The following is a 21747-nucleotide window of genomic DNA, read 5'->3' on the forward strand; positions in this document are numbered from 1 at the left end:
CAATGGGATTTGGGGCGTGGTCGAGCATAATAATGTAATGATGATGAATCAAATTTGTCAAAAGGACTGTAATGGTAAAACATAAAACAGTTTCAAATTGCATAAGTACACGAATGTACAGCATTACCATATACATGTGCAAAGGGCATGATGTTATAAAACAAACAGAAACATATTTTTTCCTGCATTTGCTTTGTTTATTATCAGAAATAATGGAAGAGTTGTATTTACAGTGAGTACACAGAGCTGTATTGGGGTTGTAAAGCCAAGGAGACTATAGTTGAATGTTTACATTCTGTTATGGCCAATAAAAATGAAGATCTTATATTAGACACATCAGTGTGAAAACATTCTATGCAGTTCCCTCTGGCAGGTGGCTAGTGAGTCTTGCTGAGGCAGAGCCAGCGTTGGGGGACCTCGTAAGAGCTCCTCTCTGTCCCGTCCTCATCGTACGGGATGTGCCATGACCTGCCCAACGTCTGGACAATGGTGTCATAACTGGGGACCCTCTGGAAACACAATCACACAACACATTACAACCTTCATCACACAACAAGAACAACACATTACAACCTTCACTACACAACAACACATCACAACCTTCACTACACCACCACCACCACCACAACAACACATCACTACCTTCATCACACAACACAACATATTACAACCTTCACTACACCACAATACATCACAACCTTCACTACACAACAACACATCACAACCCTTATCACACAACAACCTTCATTACACAACTTCATTACACATTACAACCGTGCACGCACACAGCCACGAAATGCATTAGTGGGTGGAGGTCTGTGCTGTCTGAGCACCATTTATAGTTTTGGATTATGAATTGTGTAATAAAACAAACTACCTCTAAGAAAAAAAGCATGTTGAAAACTAGAGGAAAACAAAGCTGTGGATGTTACCCTATAGAGTTGTTCCTCTGTCTGAACAAGCACCTAGTGTTTAAGTGAGCGTATAATTCATCCCATTATTAATCTCTCCCTCCATCTCTGCTCCCTCTCTCCCGTCCCTCTCACCTGGAAGTGTACCCTCCTTTCCGGACTGAACCCGTTCAACACCAGCTGGTGCCCACGCTGCCACTTGAAGAACAGCCGCCTGGTGACCCCATCAGGCAGACAGGCCTTGTGGTCCCTCATCAGGTCGCGACTCAAAAAGTTACAGTGGTTCCCAGAATGCAGTGTGGCGTACAGCAGGAAGGGGTCGTCCTCAGAACTGACACGAGAAGGAGACAGGATTAAGGAAATCATTGCTTGTTTGGGCTAAATATTATATAGCTTGTGTTGGAATGTTTCAGAATGCTTTATGGTATTCTATTCTTCTTCACCGACTACTCTATTGTGTTGTGTTCTACTCTGCTCACATGTTGTCAGTGAAGAAGCAGTGTGCCTTCTGCTGGATCTGGGCCATGTGGTGTCTGTCCCAGCGCCGAGAGGGCCTCAGCATGTGCCTCCTCCCCAGCAACAGCATGGCCTGGCCCTGTCTGGCCAGCTCACACACCACCGCCAGCAGCTAGGAGGGACAAGACACGCACACAAACACACGCACACATACACGCATACAGAGATTAGCAGGTGCAATATTGTCTGCTCTATTTACATGATGCGATGAGTTATCTCACACACTGACTCCTACAGGTCTGTGGTGGAGGCTGCAGACGGGTGGGTTGGGAGAGCAGAGCTGAGACAGAACCAGGGCAGAAAAGAGACGACGTGGCCTTTAGCGCGCCGGAGGGACTGGAGCCACAAACCAGCTCAGCCCACACAGAGAAACCGAGCCCAGACACAGCCTGCTGGTGTCAGTCATATGAAGAGGAGCTGGAATCCCCTTCAGTCAGTCAGAAGACCTGTAGGTGGGGAGAACTCTGGACACCCCTGCATCATCCAATGCTACATTCCTTCTTCTGTATTTTTTACTCTTTTTTAAAATATTTATTTTCTGATTTTATTCCATGTTCACCCATTTTGGTAGCCAACTGACCTGGTGTCCAATTACCCTTTACTTAATATAAGTACCCAGAGGCTCTCGCTGTGACAAGAATGTCTGGGGAAAAACAATGACATTAGTGGACACCAATGGGAAGACTCTTGGATTTTGTGCACGCAGGGATGATTGGCCCACGCAGATAGTGGGCTGTACAGGGAGGCTGATTTGGCCTCTGATTGGTCACTGACCGCAGCTTTCCACTTTTTGCTAACAAGTCGAGCGGCCGGTACTCGGTAGCATATCTGGCATATAAAGTGCGATTTAGATTACTTGGACTTTCTTCCAAGTTAACTCACTTAACGGATTTGGCTAGCTAGTTTTCTTATTTTCTAGGCAGGATGAGTTTTTCATTTAGTCCCAACTATACGCTCCCGATGAAATATGTTAAAGTACAACTGGATTTGAAAGGTAGGCGCTGGCTCCGCCCCTATGCCCATGTTTTGGAGTGTTTTACTCTAGACTACCCCCTACTAGCTGGATTCGTCGCCCAACCCCCGCCGGTCGGTGATGCGAAGGAGAGACACCTCTTTGACTCTCAGCTCGCGACCATAATTCCGACACCAGACGGGGTCGCTGTGGTGCGATGAACCCTCGATACTAACTACCCTCAGGGACCGCCGGCCCAATATGCCACTCCCTCTGGGGATCCGGCCATACTGGGATCTGGCGAGACCGGGGCGGGAACCTTGTTAAGCAGCTGCACTGCAACACGATGCATTAGACCGCTACACCATCGCGCTCGATGAAAGTTGTTGGTTTTCCCCCTCCGATGAAATTTGCTTTGTAAATAAAAACATATGCTTGTTGTCTCAGTAAAAGTAAGTCTATTCTACTCAGGAGCCTGTCTACTTTCTAAATCCACAGAGTTCAGAGCTCGAGGTTAGTAGCTCTTTTGGTGCTTGTTCTCAGACTCTGTAGAATGCACTGAGCAGATACACTATGGCGCAGTAACACAATACAGACAGCAGAGGGACACTTGTTTACGTGTTTCAAGAACATACTCCTGAAAGGAAACAAACTGTGTAGGAGCCATTGGTTGTTTGTGTTATGTCTGTCTGTAGTTTGTCAAGTTCATCACTGGGTGGCGGCGCGGAGCACATTGGGTTTAGATCATGGATGTATTAATAGAATCCAATAGGTTTGGATATAGACCCTTTTCTGTGCAACATCATCATACTGTTTCGACATTGCGCACGCATCGCTGTAATGACACCTGTCAATAGAATCGATGCATTTGATTGATGCACCTGGTGGCAACAAGAATCCGTAGTTCATTCTTTTGTTGCGAAAATGCGCGCCCACACTTGTTTACCAACAGGATAAAAAGGGTCTATTGGCACAGGTGTAGGCTGTCGAGCAATCAGGTATGGTGACGGTTTTTACCGTATGCACCCTCGCTTGTTCGATCATCATTTGTATAGCCTATTATTCTATTATGCAACTATGTATTTATGTCACCTCAATCTGGATTAAATGAGAACTTCACCCTACAGCAATGCATCTTCAACCAACCCACCAGGGACACCCTTCTTTATGTAGCATTTTAAAACTCAGCTCTTTGTACAGTATGTGGCAGGGAAGCATCATATAGTGATGATCTTCAGCCCAAGGTTAGCTAGAAGGAGACAAGCTCCTTCCTTACCTGCTAGCTACATGTAGCTAGCCTACACTCTCAACTCAAATGTGCGTAACATTGTCCTTCAGTGCACAGTCCTTCAGAACCCGGGGCTTGCAACAATATAGTTCAGGATAACTTGCCACAAGCACTATAAAAGTCTCTCCATTTTCTCTGCTGGCACTTTCACAGGGGAAAGTTTGTTATTACACACCTACAGTACCCTCTCCCGAATGGGCACGGTAACGTAAAAGTGACTCCAAATTGTTCAAAAGGCTAGCTAGATTCTGTAGGCCGAGAGGAATCCAATCATGTCCACCTCTTGACCTTTGGTCAGTTTTACTGACTGCTAGACTGACGAGAAGACGACCAATTTCACGTGTTTTTATTAGGACTATATAATTTATCTATGTATATACAGTATACATTTTCAGGGCTCTCTAGATAGCAGCAAAGTGTGGTTAAAGGTTATCAAACCCCCCAAATCACTGAACCCTCTGCTTACCAGGTAATGCACTGCCACTGGTAAATGTAAATATAGGTGTTTATTTCTTGTCTGTAGGCAAGGGTTCCCTTATCAACCATGGCCTTTTGTCCGCTAAGATTTAGACAGCAACCAAAAAGTAACTGACTCTGTCTCCTGATTCGAGTATTGATTTGGAACAGTAACACGATGCATACTGTAACCTGCATTACATCCAGAGGAGTGCAGTTATCGAAAGTTAAAAGATAAGTTCACTATCTCAGACTTTAGGGCCTATTCTTGGTCTGTCTTACATGAACCTGACACGTAGAGACATTTCCTTGATCGCCTCAGTATTGAGCTTGAAGGATACAGTAAGTTCACAAAATAGTGAACTTATCCTTGTACACCCAGCAGCCAATCAGAATCGAGTATTCAACCAAGCCATAGTATAAAAACTAATAATTCACTCCTAATCTGGGCCTCACAGTACCCTATGCCACACCATCACCAGGTGGAGAGAGAACCCGTGGAGCTCTTGAACAGTGGAACATGTTAGAGACAATATGGTAAGCAAGGGTTGCGCTCAGAGACAAGGCTAAATGGAGGAACCCCACTGAACCACAGACTAGGTCAAACACAGCATAATTAGCCCATGGTTACATAAATACACCTTACTAAATATAATACACTGCCTATCTGTCTGTCTGTCTGTCTGTCTGTCTGTCTAGCCCTTCGGGGGCCGGCCTAAAAGAGGAGCTGTGTGATCATCAGCATCCTGCCAGCGGGCACACCCCCCTCTCCATGCCACCCGCTCTGGGATCTGCAGGGGTTCAGCCGGCGACAGGAGACAGGAGTTATAGCTAATACTGCTGCTTCTGCCGATACTGCCTCACTGGTCTTCAGGTTACTGTCAGGGAAGATATAATGGGGTATTCTTCAGAGAAGAGCTAGAAGGTATCCAGTGATCATCTGTGCAGTATTTAGTAGCCTAAAGAGCTACCAAGGGCATGTAGCTCGGGAGGTAGAACGGACGGCTGGGGATTGCAAGGTCTCCGGGTTCGATCCCAGTGCCGAAGTGTCCTTGAGCAAGACACTGAACTGAAAATTGCTCACGTGTGGCACGGTGGCACAATACCTTGTACTGTCGCCTCACAGCAAGAAGGTCTCCGGACCTTTCTGTGAGGAGTTTGCATGTTCTCCTTGTGTTCGCAAGAGTTTCCTCCCAAAGGAACCCACTATGAAAAACATGCAGAAGACGCTGACGAAGACAGACAGGAGCACTTGGCTGGTCCCCGTAGTGCGTCCCCTGCACGCTGCCTACTGTCTGATCCTGGCTGCCCTTGGAGGAAGGATGTCAGTATGGCTTAAGAGCAGGAGAAAAGTTTTATCGGTGGACGCTCCTGTCATTACGTGTGTGTGTGTGTTTCGGTGTTGCCGCCTCCTACCCTGTGATGTGTGTTCACTGTGTGATAAATAAAGATGTTTGTTTGTTGTCGTTGTATATCTACGCCTGTGTTCGTCTGTCAGAACTCCTGTCCAGCAGCAGCTAAAGGTGTGCTCCACACAGCACCCCCTAGTGGTAGAGAGAAGGGTAGAGCTGTATACAGGGCAGGTCTGGTATAGCCTGGAAGCCTGACTTCCTTGCAATACAGTCTGGACTTCCAGCCACCCAGAACGATTTGAGTGGGCGGAAGTTCTTGCCTTGACAAACTCCTTCAGCCAATCAGCGTAACAAAACATAACCAACCAATCAGGGACTGGGGGTGGAACAACAGTTAAAATGCAGTCCCCGATTAGTGCCTCATTTTCTGAGGAGCTTCTGGCTATTGGATTTTCTGGGAAAATTCAAATCGTTCTGGGCGGCTGGAAGTCCAGAATATATTGTGAAAACTTTTTTGCAAGGACATCTGGCTTCCAGGCTAAGTCTGGTATTGGGACTAGGCAGGTACTCACGGTCTCAGACTGTCTGCTCTGGCTACCCTTGGTGTGAGTGTTGGCCACGTTGAGCCCATCTATGACGATGTCGAATGCCGGCTTCCTCTTCACAAAGGCCGTGAAGCTCTCCAGCTCCTGAGAGAGGGAGGGATGGAGAGGAAGAGAAAGAGGGAGGAGAGACGGAGAGAGGAATATAAATATTATGGATGCGACCTTTATGCATTCTAAAAACTAAAACTCTATGTCCCACTCTCTTTGAAAGCCAAGAGGACTGGATGACGTGGTGAAGCAGCAGCTTACGTTCATATGAGAACTGAACAGTAGAAAGCTGAGCAGATCCAGCCAGCCTCTAGTAGCCTGGAGTCAATATTTACTGTCTCTACTGACTCAAATTGATTTTTTACTGTAATCTCGACCTCCTCTCTCTTGTTTTGGTCATTTTGTTTCCTTTTCAGTGGGAACCTGGCCAGGCTCTGTGTGTGGGGTGGGGTGTGTGTGTGTGTGTGTGTGTGTGTGTGTGTGTGTGTGTGGGGGGGGGGGGGGGGTGTGTGGGGTGTGTGTGCAGTATTGTGTCATTGAGGGAAATTTCGAGCTGGGCCACCTGCCAGGCCATGTGGAGAAAAGTGAGGCTGTGAGTGGAGCAAACAGAACCTGGTGTGAAGCTAGTAGAACCTCCTGGTGTGCAGCTAATAGAACCTCCTGGTGTGGAACTAATAGAACCTCCTGGTATGGAGCAAGTAGAACCTCCTGGTGTGGAGCTAGAAGAACCTCCTTGTGTGGAGCTAGTAGAGCCTCTTGGTGTGGAGATAATAGCTGGTCTCATGACACTGATCCTGGTGTTGGATCACAAAGCAAAAGGAAAGCGGAACACCGTCATTTCCTCTCCCAAGAGCATCTAATAAAACAAAGACCTGACAAAGACTGAATGTATTTCAATTTCAGCATAAGTGAGCTTGAACAGCAGTCGGCAGAGTTTTCCATTTACCACAGGAGCCAAAACAAAACAGCTAGCTAGTATCCAGAGTACAATACAGCTAAGGACAAGAGCACAGCCACTTTCACTTCTCCTGTCTGTTATGGAAATAGCCTTGTATGAAATGCCCCGATGCCACTCCCTACTACAGCGCACCTAGTACTGTACAGTCATGGGCCGCAGACTTCCAGGGCAGCAGATCAGTTCCTTCCCCGTCCAGCCCGGACACACCTGGGTGCGACTGCAGTGGTCACGGTACAACGACACCCTCCAAACTGGTCTGGTTCCATTACAGATTTGTATATTTGGTTATCCAACATGTAAATAAGCATGACATTAAGTCCTTGAGAGGGGAAAAGGCAGAATGTGTGTGTGTGTGTGGGCATGTTGACCAAATGTCCCCAGATGAATAGTCAACACATGAACAATGGTCTCTTGTGGGGACACAGGGATGGTCCCTATACGTTTAGGGATAATTTTAGGGTCAAAGGTTAGGGTTTAGGGCCCAGGTTACAATTATGGTTAAGGTTAGGGTGTCAAAGGTTATCTTTAGGATTGGGTTTAGCGGTTACGGTTAGGTTTAGGTTTTCTAGAGGGATATGGTTAGGGGTTAGGGCTTGGATAGTCTGACTCAACGTATATACCGTAGGTTTGGGGATAAGCCTCGTCATTCTTTTATTACTGCCCAATCAGTGGCGGCAAAATCTGTTGTCCACCCTAGGGTTACGTTTAAGCAGACCCCACAAAAATATAAAGATATATGATCTGTGTGCGTGTGAGCGTGTGTCTCTGGTGCCTCTGAGAATGTGGAGAACATGTGTGTTTCAGGCGAGGAGCAGGTTTGGTCAGGTTATTCCTGGTCCTGTTGTTTGAGCTAATCCTTCACCTCCAGGCGTTCCTCAGACTGACAGGTCTACATCCTGCAGGTGGTTCACTCTCGCAAGACACACGACACGACACAGCCTGACCAGGGAGAGGGGAGAACAGCAGGGTGAGAGAGGGGAGAACAGCAGGGTGAGAGAGGGGAGAACAGCAGGGTGAGAGAGGGGGAGGGGGTGGACACACAGCCTGACCAGGGAGAGGGGAGAACAGCAGGGTGAGAGAGGGGGAGGGGGTGGAGATGGATGAGAGCATAAAGAGACAGAGTAGAGAGGGGGGTGGAAATGGGATGAGGGGCACAGATAGGGGAGAGGGGGGTGTAAAAGGAGGTCGAGCGAGGGAGGGGGGAGTGAGAGTGGACCTAGAACTGCCAGGGACTTTCCAGAGGCCCTGGTGTGTGTGTGTGTGAGAGAGAGAGAGAGAGAGAGAAAGAGAGAGAGAGAGAGAGAGAGAGAGAGCCTATTGAGGCTGAGAGGTGAAACCCTCCTCTTGTTCTAGTCACATGGCTGCTTCAGTGGCGGCAGGCTCTATACAATCCCCCCGCCCCCACACACACATACACACATAAACAAACAAACACACACACACACATTGTATGCTATTGTTCACATACGTGTGTGTGTGAGTATGTGTATGTGTTTGTGTGCGTGTGTGTTGTATGTTTTCAAAAATAGATGTCAATAGAATGTGCATAAATGGAGACGTGTATCTCAGTGTACCTTCCTGGTTGAATAGAAATACAACACCTTGACACACAGCTTTCATGTCAAAGAGTGAACCTGCTCATGCCCTGTCTTCAGCGGAGCGGCTGTCTGCATGCCTGGACCACACACTGTCCACCAGCACTGTGTTTATCTCCAGACATCACGCTACAATCAAATATGAATTCACTTTCCAGAAATACACATTCCTCCTGCTGGTGAATATAGAAGCAGGCTTCTGCTATGAGGCAACCAGATGTATTTGTTCTTTTGTGTCAGTGTTGGGTGTTCCTATATATATATATATATATATATATATATAGAGAGAGAGAGAGAGAGAGATAGATGTGTGTGTGTGTGTGTATTTATATAATGAATAATTATGTAAGTATATATATAATTATTTTGATTGTTTTTGTTTTTCTAAGTTCTGTAGTATTCTGTTACTGTTCTGCAGAGCTCTGTTCTGTTGTTATTGTTGTGCAGAGCGCTGCTGTCTCCGTGGACGTGCCCAGTAGGGGGTCAGAGAGAGACACGGGGAGGTACATGTGCTGGAAATCCCCAACGTCTCATCTGACCTTCCTCTCCTCCTCCTCTTCCTCTGGTCTGGCTGGGACGGAGATTGAGACTGAGACTGTGGTTGATGCTGTGGTTGGTCTGTGGTTGGGTCTGTGGTTGGGTCTGTGGTTGGGTCTGGTTGGGTCTGTGGTTGGGTCTGTGGTTGGGTCTGGTTGGGTCTGTGGTTGGGTCTGGTTGGGTCTGGTTGGGTCTGGTTGGGTCTGTGGTTGGGTCTGGTTGGGTCTGGTTGGGTCTGTGGTTGGGTCTGGTTGGGTCTGTGGTTGGGTCTGTGGTTGGGTCTGTGGTTGGGTCTGGTTGGGTCTGTGGTTGGGTCTGGTTGGGTCTGTGGTTGGGTCTGGTTGGGTCTGTGGTTGGGTCTGGTTGGGTCTGTGGTTGGGTCGGGGCTAGGGCTGGGGTTAGGTCTGTGGTTGGGTCGGGGCTAGGGCTGGGGTTAGGACTGTGGTTGGGTCTGTGGTTGGGTCTGTGGTTGGGTCGCTGGGGGCTTAGGCTGAAAGTACATTCATAAATAGAGCTCTGGGCTCTGGACTCCCCCATACCAAAGAGAATGCTATTCTAGGGGACTGCAGGAGTTAAAGGAGGCCCCTGTTCCAGCCTCAGGATAGCAGTGTGGGTCAAACCTCTCTCTGCCGTGCCTTCCAACCTCTCGCCACTGAACTCTGACAAAAGGTATTGATTTGTGGGTTAGGTAGAGTGTAGATTTATTTTAAAACAAGGAGAAGTGAAAATAAATGCCCCATGCATGCACTACTTGGATACATGTCTCTAAGGGTCTCAATAGATGTGAGACACTACCATCCCCTAGTGGACACTTTACTGTAGTGCAACTTCCACTTGTAATATCTGTGTGTGTGTGTGTGTGTGTGTGTGTGTGTGTGTGTGTGTGTGTGTGTGTGTGTGTGTGTGTGTGTGTGTGTGTGTGTGTGTGTGCGTGCGCGTGCGTGTGTGTCCAGACCTCGGGTGTGGTCTTGTTGAAGATGTCTCGTCCCTGGATGATGTCCCGCATCACTCTCTCCCTCAGCTGGCTGTACTCATCCTCGGTCAGCTGGATAGACTCCAGCTGCTCCTTGCAACTCCGACAAACACCCCTACACACAGGGATCAAAGTTCATGTCAAACAGCTACTGAACAGAACCCCTTCTGACTCCAGCCCTGACACACAGGGTCAGAGGTTAAAGGTTACAATCCTAATCAGTATAACATGTTACTCAAATACTTTCATGATGAAAGAAGGGCGTCATCCTTTTGATGTGATAATGATGACAGAGAGGAGGAGGAGGAGGAGGAGGAGGAAGGTTCAGTAATCACCTGGAATCCACAGTGGTCCAGCTTCCTTTCCAGGTCTGGTCAGGGAGGCTGGAGACCCAAAGAGAGGAGTACACATCGTCAGACCAGAATCAACACAGTTCACACCACAGATATGGAGCAGGACTTTTATGTCTCTATGGTTCTATGCTTCTGAAGAGGGTCAACAGGAAGTGAAATCAAAACAGAGATAGGCTCTTAAGTTTACATGCAGGTAACATGACTGTGTTGGGTCACGCTTTATTGTGAGGGGTCCTATAGATAGTTTACAGATGCTTGATAACTGTATACTCTCAGCAAACTATATCAAGCTATCTACACATGCACAATTGCAAGCATCCTGGCTAGGAACATCAGCAGCACTTAGCAGCCAGCAGTAACATTTCACTGCACATCATATAGTACTTGTATGAATGGAGCAGCCTATGTGACAAATAAAATTGACTTTGAACTGTGTCTCTGTTGATATGACACAACTGGTTAAGGTTGGGGTTAGTAGAATGTTTGTTGATAGTTAGTTGAGCAGATCTACAGACCATCTATACAACCCTAAAAATAGTGTTACCCTGCATTGTATTAAAATAAACATTACTTCTGGAACCAGATGTTGATGGTTTGGGCCAGGCCCTCCTGCGGGTACACCTGGTTGTCTCTCATGTACATCAGGACCCCCTGCAGTCTCTCCTGCTGCCCCGGCCTGCTCCCCCCGCCCTGGAACAGGCTCCGCCACGTCTCCTGGTGTGGCACCAGTCCCTGCTCCATGACCTCGTCATACAGCGCCCAAGCCACGCCCATGTCCCCGTGCCGCACCGCCCCGTCGATCACGTCGCCGTAGTTGCGCGGCGACGGTGTAATGAGCCTCTTGATGTCCTGCAGGATGTTCAGCGCCTGGCGCCAGCGTTCAGTCCGGCTGAAGCCCTTAACGAAGAGGCTGTAGGCCCCTGTGTCGAGCGAGCGGAAGCGCACCCTCATGATGTCATAGAGGTCGAAGACCTCGCCATGATGGCCCGCCGCCACGCACAGCGTCAGGTAGCGTAGAAGCAGCTCATACGGCAGCGTCCCCATCTCCGTGGCCACGAAGGCCAGCAGGGACTTGGCCACGTCAAGCTCCGCCCCCCGGTTGTAGAGCGACAGCATCATCTGAACGGCGAAGCCCTCGGGCCTGGCTGCGCCCTCCCGGAGCTTACGCCACTCCGAGGCGGAGAGGGGGCGGTCCGGGGGCTCCAATCGCACCCTGGGCTTCCTGTGAACTTCCCGGTCTGGCTCCTCCTCCTCCTGTGAGTTGGCTTTCCTCCTCATGAGCTCCGAGGTCCGCTTGGCGGTTCCTGCAGCGAACACGGACTTGGGGAAAGAAGGCCTCTCTCTGATGTTGTCGTCCCTTGGTCTGTCATCTCTCCTGTTATGACCCAAAGGTCTGTTCCCTCCTTTGGTGCAAAACAAGCATGCGCGAGGCAGCTCGCTGACTTTGAAAAGCAAAGGCAAGTCCTTCGGACTCGGAGGCGTTAAGCTGACAATTCTTGGATTGAAAAGTAACTTCGTGTAATTCAGGCATAGTCGATTTGATATCAATATTGAACTCATCGTGTAACATTACCTGACAAGACCACCAGCATTTGCCACATCTCTATCGGGACTTATAAAGGAATACTAACTGACTACTTACAGCACGCGGGACTGTAGCAAGTGATAGGCTTCAGTTTACAGTGCCTACAATAACACTACTATCGATAAAGCTACAATTCACATCGATTTTATTCATCTTCTCACTCACAAATATCTGCACGGTCGCCGGACTGTTTGCCCGACAATTTGGCTGGAAATAATAGTTTTCGGAAGTTTCATTTACAGATCAGTGACAGAGGAGAGGCCATGGATGTATGGCAGAGGCACGCATGACCGGGTCGCACAGTGTGACGTCACAATCATTGGACAGTTGTGTTGTGATGCAGATGACGTCATAATCATTTGACAGTTTGTGATGCAGATGTCGGAAAAGTTCACATCGAAATAGTTTGGCTAATGGACAATATATACTTACATATGTCTATGGTTTAGCTAGCTCAGTCGTTTGTAACAATCTTAAGAAGACAAAATGTCTATCGATAAAGCGGTACACTGGAAAGAGATTTTGAAGAGACGATTGGCAACCGCCAAGAAAGGTAAGTCAGCTACTAGCACTAGCTGGAGAACGCTATCTGATCTGTTTCTTTTTTTTTCTAGCTGCCAGCTAGCTAGCATCGTGTTGAATATTAATATGGCTGTATCATATCTTTATGTGTTTATTTCAAGATGAGAGGACTGAGGAGGAGAAGAAAGCCGAGGAGACGGCTTTATTCACCAAATACTACACAGAGTGGAGAGGAGGAGGCAACCAGAACAGCTCCTACAGAAACATTCCCCGGTTTTACTACAGGGTAAGAAACGGAACCTTAGATATTCTATAACTAACAATGAGCTTTGTTGTTTGTTAGAGCTGAAGTATCTGTCTACGACCAGTTTAGAAGATGGATTTGAGTTAATTAAAATAGTGTCAACTGTTTTTTCCTGCATTAATTTACATGTTATTCTCAACGGGAAGCTAACATCAGGCATATTAGTGCCACCCACCCACAGACACCCAAATTTGTAAAGCACATCACAAACACAAATTTATATCGCATCAATATCCCCTCTGGACACTGGAGCTTGAATCTACTTTACATATTAACCAACTAATATTTATCCCTGATGGGCTCTGAATAACATAGACACAGAATGTATAGTATACTACTGTTTTGTGTGTATGGGGTGATGATTGTTCTGTGTGCGTGTGTGTGTGTGTGTGTGTGCGTGCGTGTCTTCCTCTAGCTCCCGGCAGAGGATGAGGTCTTGCTGCAGAAGCTGAGGGAGGAGAGCAGAGCTGTGTTCCTGCAGAGGAAGAGCAGAGAGCTGCTGGACAATGAGGAGCTGCAGGTGACTCATCATTCACATCTCCTTTGATCTCCTCTGGTATCCAGATAACCAGCTGATCTCCTCTGGTAGCCAGATAACCAGCTGATCTCCTCTGGTAGCCAGATAACCAGCCTGTTCTCTGGTTGTCAGTTACCTACTGTAGCCTGATGATCTCGCATGCTCTCACTCTGGTTCACTTCATGGACCAATCTGGCCTCTGTCCTATTGACAAGCACTTGGCTCTGGAGATGCTAGCCAGACATTTAGCTCTGACCCAGTCTCTATCTTTAGATTAGATTAGATTGCATTCAACTTTATTGTCATTACACAGAGTACAAGTACTAGGGCAATGAAATACAGTTAAGCATCAGAAGTGCAAGAGAAGCAGTAAAGTGCAGTGTCATGTACATTACAGTATGCATAAAATATAGAATATGAAAGATATGATATATCTTGAAATATTAAGTATATAGAGTAAAGTAAATAACTACCATATCGTAAAACTCATCCTGTCATTGTGCACATGCCGCCTTCTTGCCAACACCTTAAAGTGCAGATCCATCTACTGTAACACCCTAGTGAATAAAGAACTATGGGGATCCATCTACTGTAACACCCTAGTGAATACAGAACTATGGAGATCCATCTACTGTAACACCCTAGTGAATACAGAACTATGGAGATCCATCTACTGTAACACCCTAGTGAATAAAGAACTATGGAGATCCATCTACTGTAACACCCTAGTGAATACAGAACTATGGAGATCCATCTACTGTAACACCCTAGAGAATACAGAACTATGGAGATCCATCTACTGTAACACCCTAGAGAATACAGAATTATGTAGATCCATCTACTGTAACACCCTAGTGAATACAGAATTATGGAGATCCATCTACTGTAACACCCTAGTGAATACAGAATTATGGATAGCAGTTAAGGGCTACCAGGTGCTGTAATCTGGCTCTCACTCTGCTTACTGGCTACCTGAGTAAACTGGTTCTAGACTAGTCCTATCTGTTCACTGGAGAACATTCTCATCAGCGGTTCTTCTCCCTTCCTCCTTTGTTCTGTGTAGAACCTGTGGTTCCTACTGGACAAGCACCAGGTTCCCCCTCTGTCTGGGGAGGAGGCCATGATCAGCTACGACAGCTATCTGAAGGTTGGGGAGAAGGCCGGGGCCAAGTGCAAGTGAGTTGGGGGGGGGGGGGGGGGGTGCTCAGCGCTGACGGTGGTCTCATATTCTACCAACCACATGATTTCATTCTGTCATTCTGTACCCCCCCCTCCTCCCTCCAGGCAGTTCTTCACAGCCCGAGTGTACGCCAAGCTGCTCCACAACGACCCGTATGGACGGATCTCCATCATGCAGTTCTTCAACTACGTCATGAGGAAAGGTCAGAGAGTCTGTGTGTTCCTGATACAAGTACCCATGTTCCCGATGTTGATGTTGTTGTTGATGTTGATGTGTGTTCTGTCCTGTCCAGTGTGGCTGCACCAGACGAGGATTGGTCTGAGTCTGTATGACGTAGCAGGACAGGGCTACCTGCGCGAGTCTGTAAGCACCTCCTCTACTGTCTACCAAACATACACACCTGTATGGTACATTGATCAGAATAATGCTGGACTTCATTGTGTGTGCGTGTGTGTGTGTGCGTGTGTGTGTGTGTGTGCGTGTGTGTGTGTGTGTCTGTTTGTGTGTGTGTCTGTGTGTGTGTGCGTGTGTGTGTGTGCGCGTGTGTGTGCGCGTGTGTGTGCGCGTGTGTGTGTGCGTGTGTGTGTGTGCGTGCATCCTGTCCTGTCCTCTAGGACCTGGAGAACTACATCCTGGAGCTGATCCCTACGCTGCCCCAGCTGGACGGGCTGGAGAAGTCCTTCTACTCCTTCTACGTCTGCACCGCCGTGCGCAAGTTCTTCTTCTTCCTGGACCCTCTGCGGACTGGTGAGACACCTGCTTACAGAGTGGATCCACACCTCCCCAGCTAGCTCTGTGCTAGCCTTGGTCCAGGACTGTATACTATTCAGAGCTATACCCCGATATACTGCCATGCCAGGGACCATTCATTGAGCCATAGTTTTTTCACTTGGCCTACATTACCTCATCGACAGACAATATTATTTTGTTACTCACTGAAGTGAAGACATTTTTCGAAAGATGAAAGCCTTTGCTCTGAGGTGGCTACAGTTGCAGCCCACCACCTTTTATATAAGAAACACTTTTAGCTCTAGCTATGTGTTAGCTCTTTCTGAACACAGCTTTGCGGGCTGTGTTGGACTGCACCTGTATGTTTTCGTTCTCGAAGCTGTGTTAGTAACACACAATTAAATGTACAGGGCAGGCTGTGTTGCCCAACCCAAATACCCCAGTCATTGTAAATGCATGACTGAACATTATCTTATATTTAGATGTCCATGGAGGCGTTTCAAGATTCTGAAACATTTACAAGAAAAATGTCCTTGTTAGAGCAGGCTTTTTGAGACACATCTCTTGCCTGGTTCGTTAGTGCCCACTGACTGTGTCCTTTGATGATCGATGACTGTGTCCCTTGTAGTCATTAAGTTATTGATTAATTCACTTGAGATTGAAGATATAAGATTCCTTTATTTATCACATGTAATGTACGGTGTACAGTCACAGTGAAATGTTGCTGCAAGATTATGCTTGATACAGATACACTCTAATACTCAATTCCAAATTTACAAGTTACAAACTTACAAATTACGAAAATTACAAAGTTTACAAATTAACACTAATTACACAATAAGTACTTTTTCTATACAGTATAATATGGATTATGTACATGCTATATGGATTGATTAATTAATTCATTCATTCATTCATTCATTCATTCATTCATTCATTTATTCATGCATTCATTCATTCATTCATTCATTCATTCATTCATTCACTCTGCCTTCCAGGGAAGATAAAGATCCAGGACATCCTGGCCTGCAGTTTTCTGGATGACCTGCTGGAGGTAGTCTGTCAGACACACTGGGCTAGTGAAGTAGAGGGACTGGGTAGGTGGGCGTGCAGGCAGGGAGGGAGGGGGGGGGGGTCTGGCAGGCAGGTACTGTAGGTAGGTAAGGAGGGAGGGAGAGAGGTGGGCAGGAAGGTGGATGGGTGGGTAGGGAGGGAGGTAGGAAGGTGGGTTGGTAGTGAGGGAGGGAGAGAGGTGGGCAGGTAGGAAGGTGGGTGGGTAGGTAGGTAGGTAGGGAGGGAGGGAGGGAGGGAGGGAGGGAGGGAGGTAGTCAATCAGTCAGTCAGTCAGTCAGTCAGGTAGTACTGGCTCATAGACAGACACACTGGGGAATTGGATCGGGTGCGCTCCGAGTTTTCCATAGGCTGAACAATAACAACAATGATATTATAGAGTAATTATATACAAAGCCTCAACAGGTAGGTTGGCAGGTACTTTATTCATCCCCAGGGGGACAATACTAGACCAGAGCATAACCCACAGACAGAGAAACACTGGGCCTCGAGCACAGCTGGGTGGTCAGGATTAACTATAGAGAGGTAAAGTAGACTGCTGCATGCTCTTCATTGTATCATCATTCTGTCTCGCTCTGTCTCTTCTCCTCTCCCCCCTCTCTCACACACATGCACACACACACTCTCCCTCTCCCTCCCCTTTTCTCTCTCTCCCTCCCCTTTTCTCTCCCTCCCTCCAGCTGAGAGATGAGGAGTTGTCTAAGGAGAGCCAGGAGTCCAACTGGTTCTCGGCCCCATCTGCCCTCAGGGTCTACGGTAAGAACCCGTGTTCTTTTGTAGTACGAGGATGGTTCCGTAATTTATAGATGAGTGTACATAGACGCTGGCCTATGCCCATGATGGTGGTGGTGGTGGTGGTGATGATGATGATGGTGATGATGATGTGGTTCCTCAGGCCAGTACCTAAACCTGGACAAGGACCACAATGGGATGCTGAGTAAAGAGGAGCTGTCTCGTTACGGCACGGGCACTCTCACCAGCGTCTTCCTGGACCGTGTCTACCAGGAGTGCCTCACCTACGACGGAGAGATGGTAAACAGACAATACTCACCATCTACTAAACCCTCCCTGTAAACAAACACGACTCACTGTCTACTAACAACAACCTGTACCTAACCTGGTAACACTAGTTTCCACACACTTGCTCCGATGCAAAATATGCATTTAAATGAAAACGTTTCGACAGCAGCTTGCAAGTACTAAGGGGTACTTGGACTTGTTAATAACATGTCTATAACATGTTTAGAACTTCTGTGTCCCAGGACTATAAACTAACCTGGACTTGTTCATAACGGTTTTATAACAGAGTTAATATCTGTATGTCTTGCTGTCGCTCTCTCTCAGGACTATAAGACGTACCTGGACTTTGTGCTGGCTCTGGAGAATCGGAAGGAACCTGCGGCGCTGCAGTACCTGTTCAAGCTGCTGGACATGGAGAACAGAGGCCATCTCAACGTCTTCGCTCTCAACTACTTCTTCAGGGTGAGCAGACGGCCGAGGGTGCAGCAGGGGCGGTTTGGAACAACGCTCATGTGATGAATTAGCCAAGGGCCTCTAGCGGTGAGGTTGCCTGACGCTGATGGCTTGATGACACAACCCCTGTGTTCTTTTGCTTGCTCCAAGGGGTTCCGATGTGCCTAGAACGTTAAAGCTGGTAAGCTGGTCAGGGCAAGGAGCTCCCTAGTGCAAACTAGATGTTGAAAGCTTACCGGTGGTAACAGTGACTGTGTTGGTGACATTTTCTTGTCGAATGGGATGTGGACAGTGCAGATATTTTACATGACAACGGGAGAATAAATACAGTAAAAGTGAGATCAAATAGTGCTAACTTTAGCCTTCGCTAGCTGTCTCATAACTTCTCATCCATAATTGATACCGGTAACGAGTCAGAACTGGGAACCAAAATTCAGTTTGTTGTTTGTGTGGTAGTTAAAAAAAATCAAACACTTGAATCTGATTGGCTACCAAGTGATACCACCCAAATGTTCAGCATTTTCAGCTTCTTACATGCCACCGCCCCGCCCCGCCCCTTAACCTTCATATCGCGTCAGTTGCCCACAGTACTTTTATTTTTGCGCTAGTGTGTGTGTTTGCGGACCTTTTGAGATCTTTTTGTTTGTGTGGACCTTTTGAGAAAGTCAGGTATTTTTGTGTTTGTCACAAAATATGATATGATTTGTATCTGTCTCTGCTCAACCAGACCTAACCCAGAATGGTTAGTGACTGTTAAGATGACTAACAGTTTTTCCTCCCTCCGTCCCACTCTCCCTCCTTCCCACTCTCCCGCCGTCCCTCTCTACGGCCCACTCTACCTCCATCCCTCCTTCCCTCTCTCCATCCCACTCTCCATCCCTCTCTCCCTCCATCCCTCCCTCCGTCCCTCTCTCCTTCCATCCCTCCCTCCGTCCCTCTCCCTCCCTCTTTCCCTCCGTCCCTCTCTCTCCCTCCATCCCTCCCTCCCTCTCTCCCTCCCTCCCTCCGTCCCACTCTCTCTCCCTCCATCCCTCTCCCTCCCAGGCCATCCAGGAGCAGATGAAGATCCACGGTCAGGAGCCTGTGTCTTTCCAGGATGTCAAGGTAGAGACTTCCTGTCATGCAATCCCTGTTTAGTCAACCAGTACAATGTTCCCTAATCTACTTTATACAATGGGTAGTTCCGACCTTGCAATCTGATTGGTTAAGAGCAGGGGTTTTTGTCAGCCGCGGAGTGATACTAAATTGTGCAAAGAAATCAGACGTCATAGCCGTGGTATATGGTAAATATACCATGGCAATGAACCATTCAGATTGCTTGATTTAAGCTACCCGTATTATAAGAAATATGCTTGATTTGAGCTACCCGTTTTATAAGAAATATTACTGCATCACGTGGATTGTTACTGTGCCAGCTGGCATTAGTTTTGGTTGCTAGGGCTTGTTTGTTGCTATGGATTATCAGGTCGTATCCACTGGTGGGAAACAAAAAGGTAACCCATGTTAAAGGAGAATTCCACCCTAGAACAACATTAGGCTCAACAGCTAGACACCCACAAAACAATAAAGAAAAATTGTGGTTTCCTTGACTATAGTTGCTCCATGTAAACAAAGCATGTTCATAAAGTCCTTACTTTTGGGGATTTGCCGCGTCAAACTGCGTCGACATGTCCCCAGAAGCAAAATAACGAGGACTACAACAACAACAATGTCTGAGGACGGGGACTCGAGGCGGATGCACCATGCTAACCCTCTAACTCTAGCCTACCCTATAAAGTTAGTTTAACAAAACAAAAAATATGGGATCGCACACACTCACACAAAAGATGACAACCGACGCACAGATGTTTCACATACCTGAGTTCTTTGGACTTTTTGCGGTGTTCCAACAACCGATGGAAACTCACTTCCGCCGGTGCAAGTAAATCCTTGATTCCACAAATTGCACAGTATTTTGGCATTGTCTGTGTTTTTCTTCAATAGCAAATATATGTAGATACAGGGTTTGACTATTGTTCTGAGTGACAAATGTTCGCTCAAGAGATAATGATGGCTACCGCTGTTCTGACGAATTCCGACTCCGTTCACCTCCCCCTGATAGCTCAGTTTCGCACAATGCATGCTGGTCATTTGAGTCTTTCAAAATAACAGCGTCTGTAACCACCACATTCAGTTTATTGAACTTATTACTAAAAATAATGACATTTTCTGGTTTGTTTGAAGTTCATTGTAAACAAGACACTATATTGAAGTTCATATTAAACAAGACAGATATTAGTGTTTAGAGGCTACAAAATCAGACTTGAATTCTCCTCCTTAACTATGGGATGGCATCGCTGTTCCTCCAGGGATATGTAGCCTTGTGAGACCATCCTGATCTCTTGAGCTCACATTCCGTTTCTCTTCACACACCAGTCTGGCAACGCTCAATATTTGTGCTAGATCAGTAAACGGTTGGTTGATCTGATTGGTTTAAGTTAGCCTGATGGTTCATCCAATTTGCCGAGTAGTTTTGAAAGTGCCTGCCCGTATATGTTGTTATTGTTTGTCACCTGTATTTTCCTAATAAAAAAACAAAAAAAGAAAGTGCCCAGATGGCTGAGTGGAACAAAGGAACAAATGGGAATATGATCGCCATTTGAAATTCCGAAGCATGTTTCCTGGTGATGCGTTGTATAAACTGATTAACTCACACGGAGGGTAGTGGCATAACGCCAGTATTCCACCAGTTGTGCTGGTCTGCAGTATACCCGTGGTCTATTGTTGATATACTGCACTCGAGAGAGTTATCGCTTCATTAACCCTCTTATCATTCTATAAGGACCTTGCTACTGTCTCTCTAACTACCCCTCTCTCTCTTTCTCCCTCTCCTGTGCGTGTCCTTCACCCCTCTCCTCCCCAGGATGAGATCTTTGACATGGTGAAGCCCCGGGACCCCTACAAGATCACCCTGCAGGACCTGGTGAGCAGCAGCCAGGGGGACACCGTCACCAGCATCCTCATCGACCTCAACGGCTTCTGGACCTACGAGAACCGAGAGGTGCTGGTCGCCAACGACAGCGACATCAACACCGCCGACCTGGATGACACGTGATGACATCATCGGCGCCGCGGGGGCAGGGCGGGTCTGGAACAGGACATGGACACGTGTTGTTTTGTAATGAGGACACCTGTTGTTATGGGGGACAGGTTTCTTCACATGCTCACTGTGTATGAGGAGGGGATATAGAAGCGTCTTAACACAGTCCTGTTAAAGGTTTATTCATGTACTGTATATATCAAGCATGTATTTTATACAAATGTTCTTATAAATATCCTTCCATTGAAATCTTTTCCATCAGTAAAAAAAACAAAACATGTCCATTACTTGTTGTGTTGTCCTTGTCTTTTACAATCACTGTTACCGTGCTGTATGTACAGCCATATACCTTTATAACTCTATTATATGGCTCTGTAATAAAGCAGGCAAGCCTTGCAGTCTAGACTGAGGGTTAAGGCCTGGCCTCTCCATGACCCTCACTGCAACATTCTAACATCCTGGTATATTATGGGCAGTTATGGGGATTTATGACTTGGTTGTGATAGTTCAGTTATAACACGGTCACAAGGAACCTGACGTGCCAGGTGGTTGCAAGATCAGGATGTTCTTACGAGGCCAAGTCACAAGTACTTTCCCCTGAAACACAGCTTCTCAGCCTCATGTCAGGTTTCTCAAGGCCACATACAACACAGTGCTGCTGAAGACAATTGCAGTTTACCTTTGAGAGGAAAAGAATAGTGTCAAGTAGATGAAAGAAGTCACTGGGCATTTCCAAAATTGACTGACAATCAAAACCATCCACTGTGTACTCATTCACTGTCCATTACAACTACCGTCATTGA

At 47.0% G+C, this 21747-nt stretch overlaps 2 protein-coding genes across 2 annotated transcripts; one reads left to right on the forward strand and one right to left on the reverse strand.

Moving 5' to 3' along the window:
• Positions 1–232: 232 nt before the first annotated feature.
• Positions 233–12337, reverse strand: prorp (protein only RNase P catalytic subunit). Its single transcript, XM_084438522.1, has 7 exons — positions 11056–12337; positions 10467–10514; positions 10114–10246; positions 6048–6164; positions 1391–1539; positions 1047–1242; positions 233–509 (listed from the first exon to the last, which is right to left on the reverse strand). The coding sequence occupies exons 1-7, from the start codon at positions 12042–12044 to the stop codon at positions 378–380; spliced, it is 1764 nt and encodes a 587-aa protein (XP_084294648.1). The 5' UTR covers positions 12045–12337; the 3' UTR covers positions 233–377.
• Positions 12331–20966, forward strand: ppp2r3c (protein phosphatase 2, regulatory subunit B'', gamma). The gene is made up of 13 exons (XM_084438523.1): positions 12331–12622; positions 12753–12877; positions 13311–13415; positions 14476–14588; positions 14697–14794; positions 14885–14955; positions 15207–15339; positions 16320–16375; positions 17073–17148; positions 17288–17424; positions 17737–17874; positions 18910–18969; positions 20768–20966. The coding sequence occupies exons 1-13, from the start codon at positions 12556–12558 to the stop codon at positions 20957–20959; spliced, it is 1371 nt and encodes a 456-aa protein (XP_084294649.1). The 5' UTR covers positions 12331–12555; the 3' UTR covers positions 20960–20966.
• Positions 20967–21747: the final 781 nt, after the last annotated feature.

The sequence above is a fragment of the Borostomias antarcticus genome (genome assembly GCF_949987555.1).
Source record: "Borostomias antarcticus genome assembly, chromosome: 5".
Taxonomy (NCBI): domain Eukaryota; kingdom Metazoa; phylum Chordata; class Actinopteri; order Stomiiformes; family Stomiidae; genus Borostomias; species Borostomias antarcticus.